The 14,425-nt window shown below is 48.7% G+C and overlaps 1 protein-coding gene across 1 annotated transcript; it reads left to right on the top strand.

Moving 5' to 3' along the window:
- Positions 1-1,261: 1,261 nt before the first annotated feature.
- BCL2A1 (BCL2 related protein A1) lies at positions 1,262-12,779 on the top strand. The gene is made up of 3 exons (XM_055326036.1): positions 1,262-1,296; positions 3,073-3,672; positions 12,499-12,779. The coding sequence occupies exons 1-3, from the start codon at positions 1,285-1,287 to the stop codon at positions 12,604-12,606; spliced, it is 720 nt and encodes a 239-aa protein (XP_055182011.1). The 5' UTR covers positions 1,262-1,284; the 3' UTR covers positions 12,607-12,779.
- The last annotated feature ends 1,646 nt before the right edge of the window (positions 12,780-14,425 follow it).

Raw genomic sequence — 14,425 nt, 5'->3', positions numbered from 1 at the left:
CCAGAATATATAAAGAACTCTTACAACTCAGCAATAAAAAAGGATAATTTGATTTTAAATCGGCAGAAGACTGAAATATAGACATGTCTCCACATAATGCAGCCTAATGCACTTTACAGGTGGAAGGGGCGGGTCATTATTCAGATGACTCACGCTCCCCTGGTCATTATTCTCAGACATGTGTTCTTCCCTCAGCCCTACCCAGACTCCACACTTCTTCAGTAGAAGCTTCTGGACAGATGTGTATAGAGAAAACCTGGGTCGGGTCCCGGGTGTTGGCTCAGTGTGGACAGATTTAAGGAATCATCTGTCATTTCCTACCATCCATCTGCCCCGAGGCCCACAGTAGATGAGCATGATACAGGTGCATTTCCAGAACCTTGGCATTGTGATGTGTCCACACACCTGCCTCTGTGGCCTCAGGACAGGCTCTAGGAGGGACCCCCCATACTGGGAGGGATGCTGCAGAGACCATCTCTAATTATTCCCCCTCCAGCTCCTCGGCTGCCTCTAACATGGCTTGGCTTCTGGATGGAATATTCTCCAGGGGCAGGCATTTCTATCCCGAGCACCTGACAGTCCATGTACGGTTTCCAGACTCATCCCCCACCCCCATTCTGGATGACACCCTCAGTGTGTGCTGGGAGTAGAGACCTAATTTCTTTCAGAATTCCCCATGTGGACAGAGCTCAGGAGATAGGAAAACGTGTTGACACTGGCCTCTGGTGAATGCAGACCCGGGCTGTGGTGGCACAGGACAGGACACCTTCCTTTGTGTTCACAGCCAGGCCGTGGGTAGCTGCGTATTCCCGTCCCACATCCCCCTTCAGTCACTGCACTTTCCATAAAAAGGAAATCATTCTTTTTGGTAAAGACTTTATCTTTCTCTCTGCCAGCTGTTCTTGAGAAATGATTCTTTGGATACTCTTAAATGAAGTAAATTAGCAGGCTACACTATTTCAGAGTTTTTACGGCAACACCTTTGTGAACCCAGAAGGTCAGGAAGATAGAGCCCTAAGTGGGGTTGGCCCAAGTTGTGAGAGAAGTGCATCTCCTTTACTCAGCGGATCATTGAGCTGCCTTCCCAGCGGCAGGCTTGAGCAGAGTGAAAGAGAAAGTGTGGACCTGACCCCAGAAAGCCTGCAGCTCTGAGACCACGTGCTTATATTGCTTGTGCAGGAATGTGCATCACTGCTGGGGAGAAATAAAATGTCCCATCTCTTTGGTGGTTCTTATGATGCCCAACGATGTTCTGGGGAGAGAAGGCTGCCTGCTGTTGGCTTCATGTTCCTGTGGGTGAGTGGACATAGCAAGGGTGGGCACGGGAGGACTGTCCCCAGGGACGTCATGGAGAAAAGGCTCTGGTGCATGTCTGCAGGCTTCTTGGTTCTGTTCAGGCCCCATCAGTTCAGGACTCCAGGACCAGGGGGTTGGGTGTTCCAGAGACTCACTGGGGAAATGCCAGAGCCCCAGCTGGGTGAGGCAGGGGGTGAGGCTGGGAGCTCTGAGGACCCCAGTAAGCAGTGGAGGGGAGGCTGAGGGAAGCACCTTAACCCATAGTCCAGCATCAGAAAGTGTCCCCAGTGCTGCTGGCGAGTCACTGAAGCCAAGTTGTGCTCCAGAGGAGGCTGACCCATGGGCTGGTGTCTGTGCAGCCCCTGCCTTGCTCAGTCATGGACAGGGGGTGGCTTGTGAGAGTGTGGCCTCACTGCCGGCAGGGGGATTTGGGGTGCAGCCATGGGGCCTCTTTGATTGCATTCCTGAAGCAGGAGTTCCTGACAGGTGTGCCTTCACAGCCACCTCAAGCCCTGGGACCCTCCCCTGCCCGTTAGTCCTGGCTTGTGGGTTTAGACACATACCTGGTACATGAGTGATTGTTCTGTGGTCATTCTGGACACTGGATGTGACATCGCCATCACTCCATATGTGACTGGAGTGTGTCCAGCTCTCTCCTGCTGGCAAGGCTGGCTCTGCAGAGTGGCCGTGGCCATGGCAGGGGACCTGGGTCTCCCTGCACCCCTGCCATTTACCCACCCTTTCCCGATGCTCCTCTCTGCCTCCAGTCCTGCACTGTGTCCATGTCTGGCAGTGGCTCAGGCTTGAACAGAGACTTGTCCCTACCTCACACTGTGCTCACCAAGTGACACCCTGACCAGGGAGGTGGCCACTCACCAGGCCTGGAGTGGAGGCAACCCCAGGCCTGTTCCAGGCACCCACTCACCCTCCTCAGGCCCTGAGCTGTCTTCATGGTCTCCTCACACATGTGGGACACTCAACAAGTGGGGGATGAGGGGACCTGAGTGTGAGTCTAGGGCCCTTCCCGGGGCCACTGTGTCTGATTCAGTCGTGGGATAGACTCAAGACCGTGAACAAGGGGCTTGTTTTCTGCATGGCAGATGTTCTGGAGTCTATGGGATATGGAGGCTGGAGGCTGCACTGTTCCCCGCCCCCCACCCTGGCTCAAGGACACAGTGGCTAGATGCTTCCCTGCAGATTCTCAGGCTCAGATCTTCCCCAGGTGGCCGCCTCTGACACTTCTCTGCAGTGACCTTCCCAGACTTAAAAGTAGCCATTTCGACACGCACAAGTCAGTGGAGTCCTGTCAAACCCTGTCCCCGGCACAGCCACAGGCTCTCCCAACCCCTCTCCCCGTCACCGGCTGCAACGGGCTCTGGGAGTGTGGGTTCACCTCCCCACCCAGGTGGAGCGGCAGCATGTGGGACCACTCTGGCCGCTACCCTGGCCTCCAGGTTTGTGACTTGGGCAGCCAGAGACCTGCTGCGAACGCTGATGTGTGAGGGTTTGAGAACCTGCTTCCAGGTCTTCAGGGCAGGACTGCAGGGTTGGATGGCAATTCTCCACGCGGCATCTTGGGGACCTGCCAGTTTGCACAAAGGCTGCCTCGCTGCCTCCTCACCTCCCCGGGTGCGGCCGGGGGCCGGGGGCCCTGGTTTCTCTCCGTCCTGGCTTCAGACCTTAAGTCCCTGAATGAATCACCAACACTTTAAGGAAGTAGCCTCTCATTGAACCGGTTTCCTCTTACACGTTTTCAACTTTCTCTTTCGCACACAGCCCACGCCCGAGAGTGACGAGGAGGAAGGAGCCGGCGCAGTGATGCACACAGAAATTCCACCAGCTTCCACGTGCCGCCATGAGTCACATCCCGAGCCCCGCCAGCCCCGGCCTCACAGGGCCGCAGGCAGCTCACGGGGGACCAGGCTCCCATCGCGGCGGGCGGGCGGGCCGAAGCCGAAGATGACGGACTGCGAGTTTGGCTACACCCTGGCGCTGGCCCAGGACTACGTGAGGCGCGTCCTGCAGATCCCGCAGCCCGGCCCGGCCCCCAGCAGAGCGTCCAGGGTGCTCCAGGACGTGGCCTTCTCCGTCCAGGGGGAGGTGGAAAAGAACCTGAAGCCGTGCTTGGACAGTTTTGACGTGGTGTCCGTCGACACGGCCAGAACCATATTCAATCAGGTGATGGAGAAGGAATTTGAAGACGGCGTCATTAACTGGGGAAGGATCGTGACCGTTTTTGCCTTTGAAGGAATTCTCACCAAGAAGCTCCTCGAGCAGCGGATTTCCTCGGATGTGGATGCCGAGAAGATTTCCTACTTCGTGGCAGAGTTCATCACGAGAAACATGAGAGACTGGATAAGACAAAACGGAGGCTGGGTACGTACGATGGGCACCTTCTTCGCCACCCTTACCTTGACGTGGGCATTGATGGCTTCTCCCTAGTTTTTAAAAATCTACCATTTTCTCTGGGTGGCTTATTTTAAACGTTTCACATTTTCAAAATGAGAAGGAACTTGGAACTCTGTAATTGGAAGGTAACAGGAGCTTGCAGTTTTTATTCCTGGTGTGTGAGCTACGGGGGTAGGACCTGGGGAGCCCCAGGTGAGCAGTCCGCATCTGCAGCGAGGTCTTCTGGGGGCGCGGTTCTGGCCAGGCTGTCAGGACCACGCAGCATTATGAGAGCTGCTGTGAGATGCTGTTGTACTGGGTAGCTGTTATGTTGCAAAACACAGGTACATTTTTGCAAGTTCATCATTTACAAATTGATTTTTTCCCCTAGTTTTCTAATAGAACAGATTCTGGCTGTTAAAGCCTACTGATAAAAAAAAATATATATATATCACATGCTGTACCTCTAGCAAGAATCTTTATTTGAGAGTTTTCAAACAACAATTCACTTTATTATCAAAGCCTCCAAAAGCCCAGACTGGGAGGCGGAGAGGGCAGTGTCAAAAGTCACTGATAAGAGGCTTTTCGTAGCTGGATAGTAGCACCTGTCTTTAAACCTGAAATACTTAACACTGACTTTTTCAGCACTCGTGTCTCATGGATCCTCTTTCCATCCCCCAAATCTAGCCCTCTCCTACCCGTAGAGAGGGGTTCCCCACTGTTATCAGTTATGTTGCATGCAAATCTTGCCTCTTGGTTACATCCAGAGAAAATACACAAAGTCCTTTTTTGGGGCACCTGGGTGGCTCAGTGGGTGAAGCAGCTGACTCTTGATTTCGGCTCAGGCTGTGATCTCAGGGTTGTGGGATGGAGCCCCATGTCCAGATTCTCTCCCTCTTCCTCTGCCCCTCCCCCCATCTCTCTTTCTCTTTCTCTTTCCCTCTCTTATTTTTCTTTTAAAGATTTTATTTATTTATTCATGAGAGACACACAGAGAGAGAGAGGCAGAGACACAGGCAGAGGGAGAAGCAGGCTCCTTGCAGGGACTCCAATGTGGGACTCGATCCCAGGACTCCGGAATCATGCTCTGGGCTGAAGGCAGATGCTCAACTGCTGAGCCAACCAGCTGTCTCTCTCTTAAAAAGAGAAGAAAAAAGAAAAAGAAAATAAACATAGTATTTTTTTTGTAGAATTTTTTTTATGTATATAATAGTACACGGTACTTATTCTGTTGCTGTTTTTTTTTTATCCGAGGGTCTTTAAAATATTATTTTATTTTTTTTATTTTTAAAATATTAATTAAAAATAATTATTAAAGATAAAATAATTATTTTAAAGAGTCCTAGAAAAAAAAAGAGTCCTGTGTATGTGCTGTTGAGGGTCTGGCCATCTCTGGCAGGTGGAAAGCTCTATTATGTTCAGTTTGCCACCACAGACAGTACCTCACCGAGCACCCCCATTCAAGCGCCCCTTTCGTGGGGCATCGCCTTCCGGAGAGGCCTGAATGCCCGCTGACCTGCCCTGCGTTAGGAAAATACATCAAAGTTGTTCTCTCACTTCAGTGCCTGGTCCCTTAGTCGCCAGCGAGACTGAGCTCCTTTCCAGACACTCACTGACCACACCTAACTCTTACTCAGGGGGTTGTTTGCTACATTCTTTGCCCATTTTCCTACTTTTTGTCTTTTCCTCATCGATTTATAGCAATTCTTTCTCGTATGTTTTTATTTTCAAATCTTTTTATATATGAAAAAAATATTTTTATGTATTATTTTTATATATGTGGCAGATAATTCTAATATGTTGTCATTTAAAACTATAGCTGTCTTCAGTTATTATAAATGTTTTATTTTTATTTTTTATTTATTTTTTGAAGATTTTATTTTTAAAGATTTTACTTATTTATTCATGAAAGACACAGATAGAGAGAGAGGCAGAGACACAGATAGAGGGAAAAGCAGGCTCTGTGCAGGGAGCCTGATACGGGACTGGATCCCAGGACCCAGGATCATGCCCTGAGCCAAAGGCAGATGCTCAACTACCAAGCCACCCAGGTGTCCCAAAGATTTTATTTTTAAGTAAACTCCATACCCAACTTGGGGCTTGAACTCATGACCCTGAACTGAGGTCGAGTCGCAGGCTCCTCCCACTGAGCCACCCAGGTGCCCCTGGTTATTGTAAATGTTCTAAAACTTGATGCAGTTGCATTTTATGTGATGTCCCTTGCATCACCCCTTCTTGTGTTCTCCTGACCCGATATACCTGGGGCTGGGTGAAGCCTGAGGGTGGTGGGTCCCGCTCCCATCTGGTCGGCTGTGGGAAGCTCTACTGGCCGTGGGTGGAGGTTCCACTGAAGACGACGCTTGTCTAGGGCAGGGGCCCTCATGTGAGCCTGCAGATTACTGTGCCCAGTGCCTCACGTGGCACCTGGAACACATACACAGTGATAAATGTGACTTAAAAATGTAACACCTCAATGATATATTCTGTGAGGTCATGGACCTCATCTTCAGTGGGGGTGTGGGATGATCTCTGAGAATTTCTAGAAGTGGACCTGCCTTTCGGGGGTAGCCCAGGTGTGAGTGTGAGTGTGGCAGGATAGAGCCGTCTTCAGTAGACACACATGTGTGCCCGTGTGCACTCTCAGTCTTCACAAGGTCCCCCAGTTTGGGTGGACTTGGAGCACCTTTCACACCTATGCTTAGATGTGGGATGTGGCGGAGGCAGTCTTGACCCGAAACGTGGTGATCTGAGTCAGCACATGCTATCACGGCCGCGTGAATCCATCTTCCCAGAGATGCTGACACATCTGCTCAGGTGCGTGAACTTAACACATGAAGGGTTCATCTCAGGGCACGGGCCACAATCACACACCTGCTCTCTTGGAGTGTAAAGATACAGATCGGTGAAAACCGGTCAAATATGACAAATCCAGAAGCACAGGGTCCAGTGTCTTGTCTGCTGTCACCCAGATTTGTGGTCACTGGCTCCAAATTTTGAAATGTTTGTGTATAATGAAAGGTGAGAAGAGCATTTAGCACCAACTGAAGAATATCCACAGTTTAATTCAGTTTCAAGCATGAGAACTCTTGGGTCAAGAAGGCGGAGAATGAGGCAGCACAGATATCACAGTAGTGGCTGAGAATCAGAGGGATCTGAGCGGGATGCTGGCTGCCGGCTCCTGGTGTGGGGGTCATGATGGGTTAGCCAACTTCTCTGAGCCTCAATGCCTCCTCTGTAAATTGGGGGGAATGGGGCCACCTGCACCAGGACCTAAGGGTGAATCAGTCACCACTGTAGGTAAAGCACCTAGAACAGCTTCCCAGATGTATGCAACACAAATTTAGGATTACGGTTTTTTGTAGTAGTTGTACTGCTGACTTCCCGGTTCACCACACCTAGTCTTCCTAAGTTATACTCCCAACAATTATGTGGTTGTCACCACCGAAACCAGAGGCCCTACTGGGAAGAAAGACCCATGCACCACTCATGCTCTTTCTCACGCTGATCAGTTTGAGTTCCTTTCTTTCCCTCCCTTCCGGTCCCCTCCCTCTGCCCTTCTTCCCCTCCCCCCTCCTCCCTCCCTCTCTCTTCCTTCCCTCTCTACCCCCTCCCTCCCCCTTCCCTACACTCCATAACCCCACCCTCCCCCGTACCCTCCTCAGTGCTGAGAGTGAGAGCTCCCTACCTGAGAGGAGCTCCCTATCTGAGAGGAGCCTGTGGCCTCACCCCCACCTCCCTGTCCTGTGGAGCGGGGTGGCTCTTGTCTGCTCCCACAAAGTACTCTCCTGGACCTGTGCTGGTGGAGCAGCACTTGGCACAGCCCAAGACCAGGATGAATCACGTCTGCTCAGTGCTCCACCGTCCTCCCCACGCTTGGCAGAGGCCTTTTACACAGAGGGCAGCCCAAGAATACTGGCCAATGGAACGACTGCATGAAAACATCGAAATTGAGACTTAAATTTTGGTTTTGCTAATCACCAGAGTTGTGATCCTGAGGGAGTCATGAAGCAACCCGAGACTCAGAACCTTCTATAATGAATATAATGTCGCATAGATTATATACGTAGCATATAAGGAAGACAAGAACGCCAGCCTTAGCACGGGAGTTAAAAGATGAAAGATATTTCTGTCTTTGTCTTAGTAAAATGTCAAATATGATGCGACTATGAAGGTTATAAGGGAAATTTCAAGAGGTTTAAATGCGTAATTCTGAAAACTACCCAAATGCCAAAAGAAAGCCCCTTTGAAAGCAGGGATGCATGGGCAGTGCGGGTGCTTTCCAAATGAGAGTTAGGTCGTTTTGGCTGGTATTGGTGTTTGATGACCCCTGGTGTGTTGGAGCCACACAAAAAGATGCTGGAGACCCAGTGTCCTGTTGGCAGAGGCATTTTCTATGGGCGTAAAGAGATAGTCGTGAGGTGATGGAATTTCTAGGAGTCTCTCACAGCCTTGGATTAGATTTGGGGGCCAGATTCTTCCTATACTTCTCTTGAATTTTAGCTTGAGATTTATGATCATTTCATGGAAAGTGAGGTGAGACAGAACTCAAGCCTCCCCGTGGGTCTTTCCAGAATACTCTCTGACCTTGGGTCACCCTAAACTCCTCGCTCCCGCACCCGATGTCAGGTTCATCAGCAAGTCCTGTTCGTGGCACCTTTGAAACCATATCCTCAGGACATCTAGGCCCCATCTCCCCCCGATGGGTCCGTAGCCTGTCCCGTTTCTCTGCTTCCATCCTTACCCTGCCACGGGCTGCTCCCCACGCAGCAGCCAGTGAGCAGCTTGGATCCCACCATGTCCTGGTCTGGTCAGAACCCTGCTAAGCACCCCTTCACCCTGGTGGCAAGCATAAAATACAAAGTCCTGACTGCTGTACTCAAGTCCGTATTGGATCTCATTTTCTACGAGTCCCTCCTGTGCTCTTGTAGCTGCATCCTCCCTGGATAAGCTAAGTACACTTCCCACCACCCTACCCCATCCCCTCGCCTTGCTCTTTCCAAAGCCAGAGGCTTGCATAGGCCCAGTGGAGCCTCCCAGGGTTGTGTGCCAAAGCTGCCCTCCTTGGGGGACTCTTCCTTAGCCATCCTGTCTCTGATGGCACCACCACCACTCTATCCCCGTGCCCTGCTTGATGTCTTGGCAACTGCCTCAGGACTACTTGTCTGTTCTGTCTTTCTCAATGACAAGCCCAGTGAGGCCAGGGGTCCTGCATGTTTAGTTCACCAGTGTGTTTCCAGTCCTTACAACACTACCTGCATGTGGCCGATGCTCAATAAATATTTGTCAAATGAATAAATGAGTGAATAATCTCTAGAGAAGTGTGAGAATAGCACCACGGTATTTCCCTCGATCTAAACAATACTGAGGGTCTGATTTTCTTTGAGTTATTGATGCAGGATATTATTGTATGCTTCGGGCATTCTTGAAGCCAAGGTAGCCGTATTTAATAAAAGCTATTCACAGAAAGAACCAGATCTGGGCACTCCCTGCATATTACTGCATTACTGACAGGATATTGAATCCTTAGTTCTGTATCTCTTCTCATATACTTTCTTTTCTTTGAGAGAATGAGAGAGCATGAGCTGGGTGGGAAGGGGCAGAGGAAGTGCGAGAGAGACAATCTTGAGTAGGATCCACACTCAGTGTAGGGAGCCCGATGAGTGGCTTTATCTCATGACTCTGAGATCATGACCTGAGCCCAAACTAAGAGTCAGATGCTCAACCTACTGAGCCACTCAGGTGCCCCCATGTAATGGTTTTAAGATACAAATAGTTATCATTGAAAATATATGTTTGAAAGTAGAAAAGTCACTCCCCTGCCTTAATGTGTCCCTGCGCACACATCATATGTAATTATGACGAAGGTGCACAAAGAGTTTCTCATGTGATATCACAAATGTTTTCAGCACTGCCTCATAGGCCCCATGTCGACATTTCTAATGTCTGCAGAATATCCCACCAACTTTATGCATCTTAATTACTTGACTGATTCCCAATTGTTAGACATTTGGGTTGCCTTTCTTCTTAGAAATAACACTTCCAGACTGGCCCCATGATCCATCTCTGACAAGAGATGGACTGGTTCATAGGTGTGAGGACTGTCGCACTGCTCACGCATATCTACTGCTTTCCGAAAGGGCCTTAGCAATGGAATGATGTCCTAGCAGCTCCACCAGCATGGGGCAGGACCATTCAGGATACTCTGGGAGGCTTCATAGACTCGAAATAAAAAGGTCAATGTAGTAGTTCTAAAAAAGCATTAAGATTGTGTTAAAACATGGATTTCTTTAACGGCTAGTAATGTTGAATTTTTCCCATACACTTGTTTGTGATTATATTTCTCTTTTCAACAGCCTTTGTCTGTTCCACTCTTTTTTTTTTTTTAAAGATTTTGTTGGGATCCCTGGGTGGCGCAGCGGTTTGGCGCCTGCCTTTGGCCCAGGGCGCGATCCTGGAGACCCGGGATCGAATCCCACGTCGGGCTCCTGGTGCATGGAGCCTGCTTCTCCCTCTGCCTGTGTCTCTGCCTCTCTCTCTCTCTCTCTCTGTATGACTATCGTAAATAAATAAAAAAAAAAAATTAAAAAAAAAAAAAGATTTTGTTTATTTATTCACGAGAGACCCACAGAGAGAGGTAGAGACACAGGCAGAGGGAGAAGCAGGCTCCCTGTGGGAAGCCCGATGCGAGACTCAATCCCAGACCCTGGAATCACGCCCTGAGTCAAAGGCAGATGCTCAACCACTGAGTCACCCAGGCGTCCCTGTCTGTTTAACTCTTAAGGGCTTGATGATGACTCTCTTACATCTGAATGAAGTATTTCATATAAATGTACATATTCTCCTAGTTGGTTCTTTTTATATTATTATTCTGTTAAAATGCACATAACATAAACCCTACAGCTCAGCCACATGTAAGTGCACACATGAGTAGTGTTCTATACAGTTGTGCCATTGTGCATTATCACCAGCATCCACCCCCAGGATTCTGTGCCCCCAAACACTTGCTCCTCATCCCCTGCGCCCCAGATCACACAAACCACCATCCTACCTTGTCTTGATGATGCTGACTATTCTGAATACTTCATATAAATGGGATTATGCAGTATTTGTCTTCTTGTGATGGGCTTAGTTCAATGAGCGTCACATCCTCGAGGCTCGTCCACTGTGTGGCAGGTGTCAGAGTGTCTTTCCTTTCAGGCTGACCAGTATTCTACTGTATGCATATGCCATTTTTGGGTAATCTGTTCATCAATGGATGGATGCTTGCATTGCTTTCATGTTTTAGCTACTGTGAATTCTTGCCTTTTAATTTTAGCTTCATATAGTTAAAAAAAACGCTCTAATCTTCATATAGCTGAATTTGTCAGTTTTTCCCTTTGTTGAGAAGCTGAATGTATGGAAGATGACATGTTAACTGCCCAATCATAATAGACTGTGATCACTGTTGTAATAAAAGAAGTCATCTGACAGTGCCTCGTTACTATGGGGTTCCTGAAATCCTGGAAAGGGAAGCAGCTAGGTACACACACACCTAGAATGAGAAACGTGTGCATGTAAGTCTGGAGGGAGGAGGAGGACAGAGAGGGAGCAGACTGTTCCCTCTGTTAGGCCATGACATCATGTGTCTCAGAGTATGACTACAACCTGACTCGTACGTGGGCAGAAGCTGGCATTCCTGGGCAACCCTTCCCATGGACAAGCCCCCTGACTCGTGTCAGTGTGCCCTGGCCATGCTCAGGCAGGTGCTGGCAGGGTGCTGGGCCACAAGTCTCTTCTAGTTATCCAGAGATGTGCTTGGTTTACTTTCTAGAGCCACCTGCACTAGGACCTGCTTGAAGGCATTGTCACCCCAGAATCTGGAGCCTGCTGGAGGCAGATCAAACAATTACTAGGTGAACATTTACAAAAATTATTCTAACAATGTCCTAATCCTTTGGGTGGTTGTTTGGAAGCTCATGGAATGGAAAGAACAGTGTTTGCATCCCCTTCCAGGCCCAGGTGCTAAAAAGCTAGGTAAGAGGCCACTGGCTCTCTCCGGGGCCTTGGTATAATGGGCCTATATCTCCATTAGGCTGGGGGATCTCAGAGGTACTCTGCAGTAAGGATGCTCTATGATTATAGTCATAAATTACAGTGTACAAACACTCTATTGTTTTAAAACAATGACCAAAAAGAGAATGAATCATAGTAGAAACAACCACCTCCTCATAGGCTCAGAGGCACTGTTTAATTTAGCTTTATCATGAGCCTCATGACCCTGCATGATTCTGTTTACAAACATCAATGAGTATTTCAATGCCAGACAATTGAAAAAGAGCCAGAAAAGGAGGTTTCTGTCCTCTAGAGCTGTGTTGTCCAGCACAGTAGCCGGTGGGCACCTGCACCTGCTCAGCACTTGAAGTGTGGTAAGTCTGATTTCAGTTGGGCCAGTCAGTGCAGCACATACCTTGGATTGCAAGGATTGGGTACAGAAGAGGTAAAATATCGCAATAATTTTCATGTTGATTATATATTGAAATCATAATATTTTAGATAAATATATTTTTAAAATTAATTTTACCTATTTCCCCTTACTTTTCAACAATGTGGCTACTGAAAACCTAATGGTCCATCTGTGGCTTACACTGTGTTTCTGTGGGACGGTGCTGCCCCGCAGCCACGGTGTGGATGGACAGACGGACAGTCGGATGGGCGGAGACCAGTGCAGGCACAGATGGGACCAACTGCCAGCAGCAGTGGGGTGGGAGTGTTTGCTTTTTGTCCCACAAAACTGTCTCCCCTGATTTTTAAAATGTGAAATTTGTTCTCTAACAGGAAAACGGCTTTGTGAAGAAGTTCGAACCCAAGTCTGGATGGCTGACTTTTCTGGAAGTTCTGGGAACAGTGTGTGAAATGTGGTCACACCTAAAGCAATACTACTGACTGGCCCAGAGGGACTCTCCTGATTGTGAAACCTGCCAAGTTCTCTTGACTCTTTTGCAAAAAGTGTTGCCAGCACTTATTTCTATTTCCAAACAAGTGACCGTGCTGCTGTAACTCCATAGTCAGTGTCATGGGATTTTTTTCCCTGTTTAAATGAATAAATCATATTTGTCTCTGTATGTAATTTGTGTGCTTCCTGGGAGCCGAGCGAAAGGGTGCAGCTCAGACGGGGGACAGGTGTGGAAGTGGAAGGACGCCTTCTCTGCCCTGTGGCTGAGCTTCCTGAGGGTGCGCCCATCCCCCAGAAGTCCGTTTCCATGTCACTCGAGGACACGGCGTGGGAGTGAGGTCCTGACTCCCGTGGCCCCCATGACCCTGGATGGTTAGGGGTTTCTACTGATGCCCGCCCCACAAACCCCGCTCCCCAGCCCACTGTGGGGAGTTGACAAAAGGACAGCAACAGATGCCCAGGGATACTCTGGGGTAGTCGGAACAAAGACACATATGCCAGTGACTCAGCATTGAGCCATAGTTAAACTTTCCCCTTTAAAAAGTTCATAAATTAGGGGGCTCCTGGGTGGCTCCCTTGGTTGTGTATCTCACTCTTGGTTTCAGCTCAGGTCATGATATTGGGGTGATGGGATTGAGACCTGGGTTGGGCTCTGTGCTCAGTGAGGAGTCAGCTTGAGGATTCTCTTGCCCTCTCTCCCTCCCCCTGCTCTCAAATAAATACATTTTTATTTTTTATTATTTTTTTAAATACATTTTTAAAAGAGATTTTATTTACTTATTCATGAGAGACACACAGAGAGAAGCAGAGACACAGGCAGAGGAAGAAGCAGGCTCCCTGTGGGGAGCTGGATGCAGGACTGGATCCCAGGACCCCAGGATCACACGCTGAGCCAAAGGTAGACGCTCAACCACTGAGCCACCCAGGCACCCCTAAATAAATTTTTTTAATAATTCATAAATTAGAAAATTGTGTCTTCTGTTACATCCTGAGTTCCAATTTCAGATCAGTAGAATTAACTGCAAGACAGGAGTTAACACCATACATACTCTGTTCTAGACCTTCCTACTCTTCCCCACCCTGGAGACACAGTCTCTGCTCCCGGAGGCTTGTGTCACCTTTCTGAGGAAGTAGTTGATCTAAAGAAACTGAGCCCCTTGCTCTCAGACTCTGCATTCTCACAGGGGATTTCAGCTGATTCAAGCTTCACTTCCTCTGTGATTCTTTTTTTAAAAAGTTGCTCTGAAGAAACCTCTTCAGGAATCAGTCTTCCTGAGGCAGTGTCTACGCAGCACAAATCTCCCATGCATGCGCCCTGTGGCCGTCTAGTGCTCCCCACAGAGCAGACCTCGGACAACCAGACAACCAACAGGTTCTGTATCTTATTGTATTTTATTCCATCAGGACAAGTGTGCTCCTAATGTCCACCTCCCTTCGATGACCACATGTGGCCTCCGTAGTTAAATGTCCCCTGTGATTCTTGACAGTGTGGATTAGGGCACGGGGGCAAGTCGGTTGGGAAACGTCTTTTGCAGAAGTAACTTTGGCTGATTTATCAAATCATGTCTGAGAGCCGACCACCTGGGGCATCGGGGGCTTGAGTCTGAAACAGGGGGCACTCCTACCCCATTGTTCTAGCTCAGTGCTTCCCTGCTTCCTGTTCCCACGGATTGGAACTAAGTGTTCAGCACAAAGAGTCATGAATGGACAGAACAGGAAGTGTATGTATGGGTGCTGCTACCTGGAATACGTTTGCACAAGAAACCACAAACTTTGGCTTGTTGTTTTTTTTTTTTTTTTTTTGTTTTT

Source organism: Nyctereutes procyonoides, unplaced genomic scaffold, assembly GCF_905146905.1.
Source record: "Nyctereutes procyonoides isolate TBG_1078 unplaced genomic scaffold, NYPRO_anot_genome, whole genome shotgun sequence".
Lineage (NCBI taxonomy): Eukaryota > Metazoa > Chordata > Mammalia > Carnivora > Canidae > Nyctereutes > Nyctereutes procyonoides.
The sequence above is the reverse complement of the archived record's forward strand: the minus strand, read 5'-3'. Positions and strand labels throughout refer to the sequence as shown.

Coding starts and splice junctions, on each gene's coding strand:
- BCL2A1 (XM_055326036.1), top strand. Junction 3,673..12,498: donor TAAGACAAAACGGAGGCTGG/GTACGTACGATG, acceptor GTTCTCTAACAG/GAAAACGGCTTTGTGAAGAA.